Below are 14,382 nucleotides of genomic sequence, written 5' to 3' on the forward strand. Positions count from 1 at the left end.
GCGTTAATGAAGCGTCCGATTACGGCGCCGCCAATCTCAGAACGTATCTAGATATTGTGACTAATTTAAGAATTGGCAAACTATTAATCCTAAGGATATAGAAACTTTCAAGTACATGGAAATACAAATCTATTTATTTGTTGATTTTCATAGTCTTAAGTTCTATAGACGAAGCGATTTCGTATATGATTAGTAAGCCGTTTTAATTAGTAGCTAATAATAACACTACGAACATAATAGATTTGAGAAGTATTTTGATTTCAAGAAATTAGTATACCGTATGCCTATGCCTTAGTGCACTTACTATAACATAAGTTTATACTTGCCAATCACTGTTACTCTAGGTACTGATTGTGTACTTAATTATTTCGTTTAAAGTCGCTTATTCACACAAACAACATAACAACATATATAGTATAATTCCTAAACAGAATTCCGGTAGCAAGTTTTTGCGAAAACCATCAGCCTCAAGTAGCAAATGCGTGAGTAATTCGACGGTGGGTAATAAAGTGGTGAACAATGGCAACTTTGATGTACGCTGCTTGTGGACTGTGAACGTTTAAATAAATATTAAAAGGATTAACTCCGGCTTGTTGACGCGTCGCGGCCGGTTATCGGATATCGCGAACCCGGCAACCGTGTCCTGACCGCCGAAAAGTAATTCTTCACGGGTCATTCGCTGCCGACTCACAACTCGTCATTGATACGACCTTTATAAAGACCTAAAACAGTTTGTATTGTGGCTTATCGATGTTTATGTTATGACGGCCTCGGTGGTCTACCGGTGGACTACAGCAGTTTAGTTCTGCTGGTCGCGAATTCGGCTCCTCACAAGGTGCAATCATATATATTCATGAGTATGATTGTTTCTATCGTTCTGGGTGTTTACTGTCTGTATATTAAAAAATGTATTTAAGCTTGGGACTAAATGGCGCTATGGGAATTATATACTATTATAGCTCTTAGTTACGCAAGGGATTTTAATGCAGTTTTTAACAATAGATAGTGATTCGAGAGGAAGGTTTATATGTGGAATATATGTAGACCCGGGCGAAGTAGGGGCGGGTAGCTAGTTAAAAATAAACTGAACATGAAAGTATGTCCGCCGTGCACTGCGCGAGTTTTGTTATTCTAGTGTCAAAGTAAGTATGTAGGAAGTAGTGTGTTTGCGATGGTTGGACTAGCGAGTTTATTGGCGGCTGTGGACGCTATCCATCATAGCAACAATCTATCATGACCAAAGCATCAACAAGCAAGCATACACAGGCATATTTGATATACCTACTATACACGTATAGTAGATATATATACGTTGATACTTATTTTGCTTCTGATTTAATTATTGTGATATTTTAAGTGTATACTGAGAATCTATACTGCTATTACAAATAAAGATGATGTTACTTGGTCACAATTATTCATTAGATTACATGTGAAATTTAAGATAAAATGAATAATCACGCCATAAGATGAATTCAACATAAAATAATTAAGATGAATTATTTTATGTTGAATTCATCTTATGACGTGACGTATCTATTGACGTGAACATGCACTAAAGTTGTATAAGCAGCTAACACACTTAGTATTTTACACGAAAATATTGGTCAGCATTTAGTGATTGAAAAAAATCACTTTACTTGTAAGTAGGTACTAGAAATTAAAACAGTTTGGCTATTTATTTACTTCCATTTTGTAATATAATCAAAATATTCTGAGTATAATAAAAAAAAATTCAGTATTTAGAGAATAACCGAAATAATTCATTTAACTGGTTTTTTCTCCTGTAGATAGTGTCACGAGTACTGACATAGGTCATATTATATGTAACAAAGGCAAATCAAACCGGTGGTAACAGCTAGAGTGTCATAAAACTCACAAATCCATCATCAACTACAGTTTAAATCACACCTTAAATTCTTGCATTTTATTAAAATTCAATTTTGTACGCGCGAATACAACATAGTACCTACACACTTGGCCGTGGTTCACCTCTCCATTCAGGGATGTCAATTGTACGAGAATCCTCATACAAGTACGAGTTTTTTGGCCTTCGGTACAAGGGCATTTTCATCGTTGTACAAGTTTGTATGAAATTTTCACCTACGAACACCGGTCAAAATATAATTAACCTCGTAGAGAGTCACATTGAAAGACTTTATAAGATTTTTTTATTTCTTCGTACAAGACTAAATGTTTTAAGGTTGGTAACCCTGTGTACATCTCTGTTAATTAGTTTTTTGTTGGCAACGGCGGGGCGGGACGGCCGACGCCATCAAATTACGATGAGTCGTTCTTTCGGCTACCGGCGCGGCGCCGAGCTCGATAATAATTATACACTCGTTACTACCGTGCTGCGCCCGCGCAGTGCCCGCTGCCGTCGTTGCCGACGTGACGAATGCTCTCAATAAAATGAAATAGGAGAAATTGTTTTCATACAGAATTAATGGATAAGCTAAATCACACGTAGCCTCTATAGAAATGCGGACACAATGGTAATGGAGATGAATCATGAGAAAAAAGTATGCGCGACGTTGCATAAAATTGTGCAGTTACACTTTATTGCATTTCAATAAAAATCGATGAATTGTTAATGGCTATGTTTTATTTGTTTATCAAAAATATTCAGAGATGTTCGTCAATTGCATGAGGCGTTTTTTGTTTTGCTTCTCTCCCTTTTCCCTTAATCTCACGACAGATTTTTCGCATTATGCTAGGTCGGTGACGGCTAAACAATCGGGAGGCTACTGTAATTGGAGAATTAAGAGGTAATTGCATTCGCATCACCGTAATATTTTTTAATAATATGCGATACTTGCCGTCACTCGGCTTTGCCCCCTAAAAGTCTATCGTAATTAATGATAAATGTTATCGTTACTTTTACTAATTATTTATCATTACCTATTGGGTATTTCAAAAAGATTTGACGTGTAAAACGAGCGGATAGAGAGGACGCATGCGCGAGCGAGTGTCGACAATAAATTCCATCGATAAAATCGGCGGCGTCGACGGCGTGCCCGGTAATTTCTTAACGACAGCGTAACCCGGTGGCGACGCGTGCGCGTACGCATTTTATTTCTCTCGCATCATCAAGAGGCCGACATCGAAATAATCGTCCTCCACTCAGCATAGATGGTAATCAAGGCGACTATTAAAGATGCTCTTAATGTAACTTTTTTTGGGTAATGAACAAGAATTTGAGAGGTATGGAACTAAGTATCGTCGGTTGTGTCTTGATCAGATCTGATGGAGGGCAATTATTCGATTTATGATTGTATCGCTCGCTACTCATGTTATATTCTTTAGTATGTCTTAATACTGTATGTATTACCTTTATGTCATTGCCACAAAGGTAATAGATATAATATTAAGATATATATAATATTTATGTAACTACAACAACTTATTTATCCAGTCCTTGTATCGATTATCTTAGTTTGTTAAGAAAAATAAAGCTATCGAGATAGACTTTGTAAAAGTAACTTGCATTGTTACCTCAGTCTTACTATGTAATATTATGTTATCTGTGGTCTTACCTACCTATATTATTTGACAAACAGCTTGTTTTGCAAGCTGATTCGGTTGTAGGGTGAGAAATATAAGATGCAAAAGATGCACGACATCTTACTCGTCCGTTATGTCAACGCATCTCTTATGCTTTGACATTCGCGTTATTACGGGCGTTATATAACAATGTGAAGTCCACAATGCTGTTCATGTATATAGGCTATGGTTACCACTTACCATCAGATGTGCTATCAGTTTCTTTGCCATTCTACTACATAAAAGAAATATTTTCTATATTGTATGTGTAAAAAAATAAGCTTATAATATATTTATGCTAACTGCTACATGCTGTATTAACTAATTATATAAATAGAATTATAAACTTAGTGCATTTTATTTCTCAATTCTATGAGGACTCTTTCCAAAAATACTGATACAGGTATTTCTGTTCCATAATAAGTCTGATTAAAAGTTAATAATTAATACACATGTATACTAACTGTACTGTTGTATATTATATCTATCTATATCAACATAACATATGTATATATCGCAGTATTATACTATACCATAGATTACTACTAAGTACAGAATATTATGAATACAGTATACTATATCCGTGATTCTAGAACTTAATTTCCTCATAACATATCTGTGATTAGTATAGACAATTCGTTTACTAAATGCACACGAAGTTTACGACATCTGTCTAAGAGAAAAACGTAGCAGTTTATATAGGTTGATCTAAAAGGACATTATATTATGACACTTATAAACCAGCGGCAAAAAATAGTAAGTCAGTATTATCTTCGTCTATTGAATGCGTATAGTATTGCATCTCTTCGAAGATATCAGAGCATAGGAGGCGACCGTACACGCGTTTATAAAAAGATGAATAAGGTTTTCTAGTTCGACGAAGTGGTCAGTCCTTGGAGCATTGTGCCTTTAATTGAATATAGGTGCACGAGGCGTCGGCTACCGGCTCTATTGTTGGAGCTATTCACACTCCACGAATGAGCTTCTTACTAATTACTGACTGTGATGATGTGTTATAGGGTTGACTATGTACAATATCACAAATGGTAATTTAATTTCTTTTTAAATTTTTGTGATTATTTCTGATTTAAGTAGTACCCAAATTAACAATGACTTGTCAACTGTGTATTTAGATAATTGAAACTGTAGCTGAAGCAACGACGATGAATGACCGAGGTTGACTTTGAACAAAGTTGTCTGGGTACTCTCTTTTATTTCTGCCGGCAAGCAGCTAGCTTTGTAAAATGTGTTTTGATTTGATCCAATAAGACAAAGCACGGACATTTTGGTCCTTCAAAATGGCATCACATGATACCTCTCCACTGGCGTCAAGTGAAGACGTGGTATCCGTAGTTTTTCATAGGTAGGTAACGGTTACACAACACTGCTATAAAAAAATTCAAGAGATCATTTTAGAATGAATATTTTGTACTATAACAAGAAACATTTCATTTCAGTTATAGATATTAAAGTCTAGTATATATATTTAGGGACTGCAATTTAGACATCATTTTTTTACTTAAACTTAAATACTCTCAAAGTGGGTACATTGATGATGATAAGTAAGAATAAAAATGGTGATTACATTGTTTTAAAAAATAGACAATTTTTAATTAATGTAGATAAATAATTAAATTTGCCAAATCGTGGCCAACCCTAAAAAGCTTCGTTGTGATCTCACCATAGTACGTGCAGCTATGTTATATTATCTTTAATTAAAAACTTCGAGAAGCCATCTCTAGATTAGTCAGACGGTCACAAAAAGGGTTACGAGGGACCCGGCGAAACACCTTCGTGATTCGTCACGAATAACAGCTTTATTCTTATTTGAAGGAATCCTTTGTTGGAGTTAACCGAATTTGCTGTTTAATAAAAAGCGGCTAATTAAGAAATGTTCGAGCTGCCGTTAAAATATTTCAACTGCTTTTCGTTTCGACTTTGTTTTGATATGAGATTCGGTCGGATAAAATTATATAAAGGACGAATGTGGGATTTCGTTAATTATTTATAATGAAGAATGTTGGCAGATATGCGTTTAATTAGTTCTGTAGAATTCGCTTTTGTCTGCTACTGCTTTTCGTTGGATTTCTATTCAAACTTTTTAATTAATGTTCCAACTATTCACATCATAACAGAATATTTATAATGATTATGTTTTATGAGGTCTTAATATTTCGATGCTGTTTTAAGCATCCTGATAATGCGTCCACGGCCTTTATACATAAAAGTAATATAAATGTAATTGTATTACTATTGCAATTAATCTTAATTTTGTCAATAACTGGCTTAAAATATTTACAAATTAACGTCCTTAATTAAAGTAAATCTAGGTGTTAAAACTCATTCAAATAAATGTGCTCAGCAATAACCATCCTAAACTTTAATATTACATAAAATTTGTAAGATATTTTTGAAGCGGAGGCATCGAATACAGATTTAAAATAAGAGGTTTTTCACGTGTAAAAAAATCAATTAAAAAACAAGATTTTACGACGAGAAGGAATGTGGCAGAAAAAAACATCTATAAGGAAATATAAAAATGTACTAAGAAGTTCGCTACAATTTTCAATACCATTTTTTCTATTCCCTAAAGCAACGTGTGTACCTGGGTAGAGTTGTGAACACGCCGCGGACGTGCAACTGGCGTTATTGTGCACCGGCATCTACGGAATGAGGTGTAATGGCTACCATTATCGTTGCGCTAAGCAGGCGACACGACGACCACCGCGGTGCGCGAAACGATAGTCATATGTACACTTACATATATATCCCTATATGTCCCTTTACTCATTATTAACAGGAAAGATTTTATTATGGTTTCTAATGGATATAAACTCATTGAAATCTTTAAATTCTTTTACTGTAGAAAGCTACTTGCTTCCAAATAACATAGGATATATCTTTGGAAAATAAAAACCTTCTGTTTTGTGCAAAAGTAGTCTTTTACAAAAGGTGCACTTGTAGAAAGCCCTAAGTGGTTGCTAGTTCAAATCTTAGTACTAATGTGCTAAGTATGTAAGCGCCAAGTTTATTATTAAGGTTTTATCAAAAAATAATTTGACAATTATAAATAAGTGTTTTCAAGACTGTAATACCGATTTAGGGATAGTCAGATGCATTGTTAGCCATTTATATCAGTTCGGGTTATTTTAAATTTGTACCAAATGTATATGGGGCTAAATGTTATCCTAATCGAGCTCGCTGTTAAGCGTAATTTAATAATAGGCGAAAAACTTAAATTATAACGTAAGATATTTTTGGAATTTCCTAGCTAAAATTTTGTTATGGTCTATTATGAAATATGAAATAAAAATCCGCAATACGAATGTTTATTACTGTTATCTAAGATGACAATCTGTCATTGGCAGGCTGTTATGTTAAAAAGGTACAATTCACGCTTGGAAACATCCGCTATGAAAATAAGTCGTCAAATCAATATCGAGTAATTCCTTAAGATACATTAAACGCAATTGAAACGGCACAATATTAAAATCAAAGGTCTAAATATAGTCATGAAACATTATAATTGTTAATAAATTTGCAGTTAAATAGTACAGTAGCATATTTATTTTTAAATACGAACAGTATCATCAATATAAACATTAATGTAGATGTCAAGTGACAAGACTCATGACAGGAATGCGCGACTAATTTTAGATTCTGTGTCGCAGATTTCAAATGACGAACGAAGTCTTTATTCCGATGGCTTATATTATAGGGGACACGGCGTATTCGTTGTTAGAACATAATTGCAAGTGGTTACAGCGTAATGTGCGGTGTCGAGGAACGTACCATTTTCCATGTTAACGAGCCAGGTTGGCAGCTCCATCATGCGCATCCTATCCGCGATGACACTGGCCACAACGCCCGCTGTTTTACTTTTAACGCGACTAACACCTATTTGCGGTGATGTTCATCAAGTTTTATTACTAAATTTATGATCACCGTGATTTATACAGCTACTTAGTTAATATTTTCCAGAACAAAAGACGAAGCAATCTTTTAAAAATGATTACACCATTGGATTTCTGGTACGTCAACAGGAGACGTACGCTTTCATTATGCGTTGAAATAAATCAAAATAATACCGACGTAAAAGATAGCGAATGGAAAATCAGGCGCCCCCCGCCCCAGCCCGGCTCCGCGTGATTTATGCTAGTAATTTTCCGGGCGGTTACGAAAGTAACTCGCGATTTTTCTCCTTGCACACACGTAATTAGATAATTTTCATGAATTTTCCGGCCCGACGTATCCGATCGTGGGGCGCAGTTAATTTATCTAAGTTTCTCATGAAATTTTAACTTGCGCTAACATCTTTATAGGATTTTGATATGCCACAAAAGATATTTGATATTTTTGAGTCCAAATACATTAAAAGAAGGAAAATTATTTTTGATAACTTCGCATATTTATTGTAAGTTCCAATCTTACAATGTAGTCTTTATTTATGATAAGAGGATTAATAAAGCATACAAGCTGTGAATTAATAACCAAGCAGGGACCGGTCGCCAACACATTCTGGCTGTACTCGTATTAATTTCTGTCACAGATTTAATTGCTCACCTCTGGCGTAAGCTTTTTAATAAATTCGAGGACAGACGACGAAACGCGACGCGACCAAAAAATACCTTAGCCCGTTGCATCCGACCAAAAAAAGAATGAATTTTAATTTATAAAAGACAGGACAAACGATTAATAATTTATTTGTATCCTTCGTTTCTTGCTCGAGAGGATTCGAGCGTTAAAAACAACCGTTAAGACCGACGACTTTGTATAGCTCGCGCTTAGCCCGAAATGCCAATTGCGGGTAGACACAAGTATACAGGGAGTCGGAATGTCGCTTTAAAAAACCCCGCAAATAAATAAATCGCGTCGCACGCACAGTTCGTGCAAAAAAAAGACACCATATTCGATTCTTTAATGTGATCTTTAAAAAAATAGAAGAAAACGGAGCCTGGCTCCGATTGAAAATGAATGAGGGCGAGCGCGATAGTGGAAATTAGCATTGAGGTAGGATTCAGGAGCGGCCTTTGTGCGATCATATCGAGGTGTATTCTTTGCGCTTTTTACGGCAGCGGCGCGCCGGGCGCGTCTTTTCAGTCCCTATTACGATCCTGTCGCCTTTTTGTTGGAAATAATTACAGTTGCGATCCACAATAACTGGACGATACATTTTTGGCATGAGTGATCAAAATTGGCCTGTGGCAGGGTCATGATAAATCATATATTTACAATAAATCTATAGCAGATAGTAATATTTGTTGTTTATATAACTACAAATTAAATTGTATTCATATTGTTGTGTGTAGTCTATATATTTAAACAAACTAAATACGATTGAACACGATTCGCGGGCGTATAAATTAAACAAGAACCACTAGAATCCGATTAGATCGAACGATCAGGGTGTGCGGCTAGATTCATAAATTAACGATTACGCATACATCCAATAATAACGGCAACAATGGGATTGAATGCAGATGAGCGCAGCGCGCTCGAACGAACGTTGCGAGCGATCGACATTTGTATGCGATATCTAAGCGCACAATTGGTCGCTGGCGCGAGTATTCGCGCTAATGGTACACTATCGAGCCATCGCGGGGCTCTGTTTGAAAAGTTGCGACCGCCTGTATACGACCGCATGGCGGTTTAGTGCGTACAATAAATATCTCTTATTGTTAGTAGGTACGATGTCGTGATAGCGTTCAAATTAAAACGTGTCTCTTGTTAACACACAAGTGATCCGTAGAATTATTAAAACTTAAGCATTTATCATACGTATCAAATATAATATGTACCTATACCTATTTTCAACTTATTTATACAATTGTTTGTATTAGTTATGTAAACTGGATATTTACTACGATAATATTATTAATGAGCACCCGATATTTCAACGCTGTTACAAACGAGTCGAACAGTGACTATATAATATATATAGGTACATATGTAACGACGTCTAAGAAATCGGAAAATAATGAATAATAATGGTAAATACCCTACTTATAACATACAAAGTTTTTAAATTCTGCGAACGATAGCTTGTGATTTTTTTTTCCAGAATTCTCCGACACATTCTTTTAGCTTGTGTGTTAAAACTAAGAATAGATATGAGAGTCTTATAAAGAACTTAGTCATTGCTTTATCGTTAAGAAGCTTGTTTCTTTTTACTGAGGACATTAGGCAAAGCGTTGACTTTAATTTGAAATTCGAAATATTTAATTCATTGGGTACTTATATGACTGTACCTACAAAATTTGCAACAAAAGAGCAGAACAAAATTGATTAATTACATTCATAATCTTCGTTATTTGATATTCACTTAAATTGCAACATGTGGTCAAAATATGAGATTGCCTAAAGTACCTACCTCATTAAAGTTATTAAAAAACAAGAATCGATGGAGCAACGTGGAACAAAAAGGAAACACACTCTTTAATGGCGACCGAAATATAATTATATGGTATTTTAGCATTATTAACTCGCGCGTCTTAAGAAGGTCATAGTAATTAAAGTCTTCAATAAGAACGTTAATGTTTAATGTGAGACCTTTATGGATATATTTGCATATAAAGCTGGTTATTTTCTTTTATAGCCAGTTTATATTACGCGCCTTGTGGAATTTTTGTTCGAAAGTGTAAAAAGTGATGTATGGGAAAGGATGCGACGACCCTTTAAGGAACTCAAACAGCCTTCTTTAATTGAAATATTTAATACAATGGTTGGTAGTGAATCTATAGTTTTAAATCAATTGTTACTGCAACGAAAAGGAATAATATATAAATAAGTACTTACTGGCAATTTATTAGCTATTTCGAGTTTATTTAATACAATAGTATTAAATAAAAAATATCAATCCATTACAAAAGTTTTCTATTGAACAAGAAAACGCATATCTATCGAAATTGAAGTTCAGTTTTTTTTTATATATGTGTATTAATTCATTATTATCTATCTATAAATTATCTACTAAACAGTTATTATAATTTTTTAATCCTCGAATTATTATTAATTATATGCAAAGAAAATGCTCATTAATAATGGTGACGGCCTCGGTGGTCTAGCGGTTAACTGTCACTGCCTTACTTCCGATGGTCGCGGGTTCGATTCCTCGCACCGCACAACATTTCTATTCATGTTTGTATCGGTCTGTATGTTTTCTATGTATATATCTATGTAGTTGTCTAGTACCCACAACACAAGCTTTAGCTAGCTGAACTTGGTTCTAGATGGCACTGTGTGAATTGTCTGTGATTATTATTATAAAGTAAGCCTAAAGTGTATAAGAGACTTCGATGAATATGTTATTCAATAGGCTAATATATATAATAACGAATTGATTGTAAAATACAACATCTTAGTTTTATTCGCGCGCGTTTAAACGACGCATCTCCGTCTCACTGCATGGCTCACTATCTGTCTCACAAAAATAATAAAAATTAACCACAATAACCGAATAATGGTTATAGTCTGGCCAAATTTCTAGGTTTTTCTTAAATGCTCTTAATTTTCAATTGCTTATAAAAATAAAATTTTGTTTATTAACACATTCCACCTACCATTCCACAATTACTGTAACTATTATATATTCAAATACTAAGAACAAATAACTTAAGCCCGACAAAATTAAAACCAACACCCGAGTAATTTCTACAAACCACAAATCGCAATAAAATGAGATCCGCCTACTAATTAAATATATAACAGTATAGAAATAAAATATGCAATATTTAAAAGCATACTTATACCTTGAGCAAATTCGTTTTCTACAGACAGACGTAATACAAACATATGTACATTTAACGACAACGGTCCGCTGCGGCACGCTCTCTCGTGACAATATGTGATTGGTTTGTGTCGAATCTCACTTGCCAATTGGTTTCGGCAGTTTATTGTCTCGTGTCAATGAGCCTGTCTGCAAGCCCACGGTGTCTGATTAAAGTGCGTTTGTCTAAATCGCCAAATTAAAATAAAGTTGGGACTAAATACAATCGATATCGATAAATTTATATTCTTTAATGGCTTTGCAGTTGATGTTATTTGCAATGAAATGTATTTAAAGAAAACCTTAAAAACAACTATCTCCTTTTAGAAATCTACTAATTACTTTTACTTAACTGAATGTCACTCACACATACAAAATGATAATAAAAGCTATAATCTAAACGGTATTGACTATGAAGGATGTAAGTATTTGTTCAATATAAATCAAAGCGTCGAAAATTAATTTCATTGGAAATATATTCATTTGGGCAACTATGTAGACCGGAAAAGTCAATAGCGTTCGACGCGAGCGTTTATTGAGTAATTTATCCTAACTATAACCGCAATGATTAATATCCCGGATATTTAGTTAGGGAGAAACTGTTACAGGCGTCACGAACATTTCCTTGTCAATATTATGTTCAGTAAACGATATCTATTATTTAGAGACAATACAATTTACATTTTTAGATAATAGTGAATTGGAATTGTGGGCGTTTGTGACTGAGACAATTGTTTTCATTTATCAAAAAATATACCTACGTATCATCACTTTGTAGAAACAACAATGTAACAAACAATAAAATTGCAGGACAGTTAGCACCTAAAGGAAATATCAAACGAAGGAGCGGAGCGGGACTCTTTGGTCGACGAGTAGCAAGTGATAAATAAAGTGTAATTGAGAGACGGAAACAGCCAATGAGTAAATCTCGTCCGTCAATTTATTTAAATTATTTATTAGTGCTCGGCTATAGACACCCGCCGTGATCGCTTTCAGTATACGTTCACAGAGATCGCTCCGGACGCGGCCAGTGCCTCGTGTTCAGTGGGTTGTGGAATTATCGATATCGATATTTGTAGTACGTTATACGCTCTATAGCAGGTCATGTCCCACCAATACCGTCAAAAAGTAGTTCATTTTGTTTGTTTCTAAATTTGTAACGAGAATTAATCATATTAGGGTTGTAAAATATGGCTAAGTAACGAGAACATCATACTTTCTTATACTTAGATACAAATCGGCCCATAACAATGTACGGAAGATTTAATAATATAGCATAAATTTTGAAAAGTAAATGTTAAAATGTTATGATTTTTTTATTGATGATATAAAACATTTCTAAACGATGATGTTATTATGCTAAACCGATTGCTAATGTAATTATTTGATATTCTGATTATAATGACTGGACAACATCGATAGCTGGAAACATCGACCTCGGCCAAGCTAAAAGTGATACGAATTAGTTAATTTGTGCAGATACGACACAACACAATGGATGAGGAAATAATATACCTACGTACCTACTCATACATGTTTATAGCTACCGGGAGATTGTAATTGGCGTAATTGAACGAATCTGGACCCACTTAATAATGCCCCATTGTTGTAATTTAAATGGCAATTCATCGTTTGTGAAAGAAATGATTCATTACTCTTAAATTAAAAAGTTTGGGCTTCTGTCCTTGGGGTGTGACTTGGCGTAGTTGTTCACCCGAGTAAACTTGTGATTATTTAACTTACTAAAAAAGTGGGAAACAATATCAGAACTGTATAAAAGGCACAGAGTAATAGTAGACCTATTTAGTTTATATGCTATATTTTAATGGTTATAACTTTATGATTACGCATTCATATTAATTGATATAAATCAGCGCTCTACTGATTTATATCAATTGAAATCATAACATAATGACGAAACCTATATATAGGTAGTCTTTCCACAAAGTTGCCTACTTCTGTCTAACTTATTTCAGACGCCAAGTTGCTCGAAAAATGTTTTTGGTTTCAGGTGTGGTAAGACAATGACATTATAGGATACGGAGGTACGGCGTCTTTGTCTGGACTGCCAACGCAAGAGTGGTGTATTAGATAGGTGGTGTACAATCCTTATTATTATTTTATTATGAAATCCAACTCAAAGAATACACACTGCTTTAAATATAATTTATCCGTACTATTTATCATATTATTCGCGAATAATGTAGCTACTATTATTAAAAAATAGCCATGCTACAGTAATAGCACTCGTGTGAAAATCGAGCGTGTCGCAAATCTGTACTAACATTATAAAGAGATAACGGTTGTTAGTTTGGATTTTTATGGTAATCTCTTGTACTACAGATCCGATTTTGAAATTGAAATTCCATTTTCGTGATAATCTATAGGCATGTAACATCACGCTACGTTAAATAGAAGCTGCAATGAAAAATATTGCAAAACGGGGAAAATGTGTAGCGAAGTTATTGATCAGCTAGTATTAAATAAAATGATGTCTAGTACGCACCCATTAATATCTGTGATGGACCAGAAATGCTTGAGCACAGCCTTCGCTAGCAGATACCAGATCTGCGTCCACACCCACGACGACTTATCGATGGATGTCGATAGGAACTCTTTGGTTTCTTCATCTGAATGTAGTTGTACGAACTTCTGGCGTAGCTCTGGAGATAGACGAGTGGAGTCCACTCGATACCACTGCAACAACGATAATTGTGAAACATTGGCAGAAATATATATTATTATTTTACATACTATATAATAACTGAATAAAACGTTTACAATTATTTTGTAGGAAATGCAGATATTTATTAAATGTTTAACATTTGTCAACTCTTTCAAACATAACATGACAATGTAACTGCCGTAATTTAGTAAAAATACTGTATTACGGTCAGGTATAATTTCACAATTGGGACAAAGTAAGAGAGTAGTCAAAATATTGTTTAACTATTGTAACTTGATTCAATAGTATTTTTTTATATAAATGTTCATGATGGTTTAATATTAATATGTAATCTCATTTGAAAAGAATTACAGCTGTTTTTCTTTACTCTTCTTCTCGGATCAAACTA

General features: G+C 34.5%; 1 protein-coding gene across 2 annotated transcripts in view; it reads right to left on the reverse strand.

Annotated features, from left to right (window-relative positions):
- The window catches only part of LOC131848045 (protein-L-histidine N-pros-methyltransferase), a 63,391-nt gene that overhangs the window by 23,651 nt on the left and 25,358 nt on the right, over nucleotides 1-14,382 (reverse strand). For both annotated transcript variants that reach the window (XM_059197802.1, XM_059197801.1), the window contains one exon: nucleotides 13,815-14,005. In XM_059197802.1, the coding sequence (XP_059053785.1) occupies nucleotides 13,815-14,005 (191 nt within the window). The remainder of the gene's footprint in view (nucleotides 1-13,814; nucleotides 14,006-14,382) is intronic.

The sequence above is a fragment of the Achroia grisella genome, unplaced genomic scaffold (genome assembly GCF_030625045.1).
Source record: "Achroia grisella isolate CSIRO2021 unplaced genomic scaffold, CSIRO_AGI_Agris_v1 utg546, whole genome shotgun sequence".
NCBI lineage: Eukaryota > Metazoa > Arthropoda > Insecta > Lepidoptera > Pyralidae > Achroia > Achroia grisella.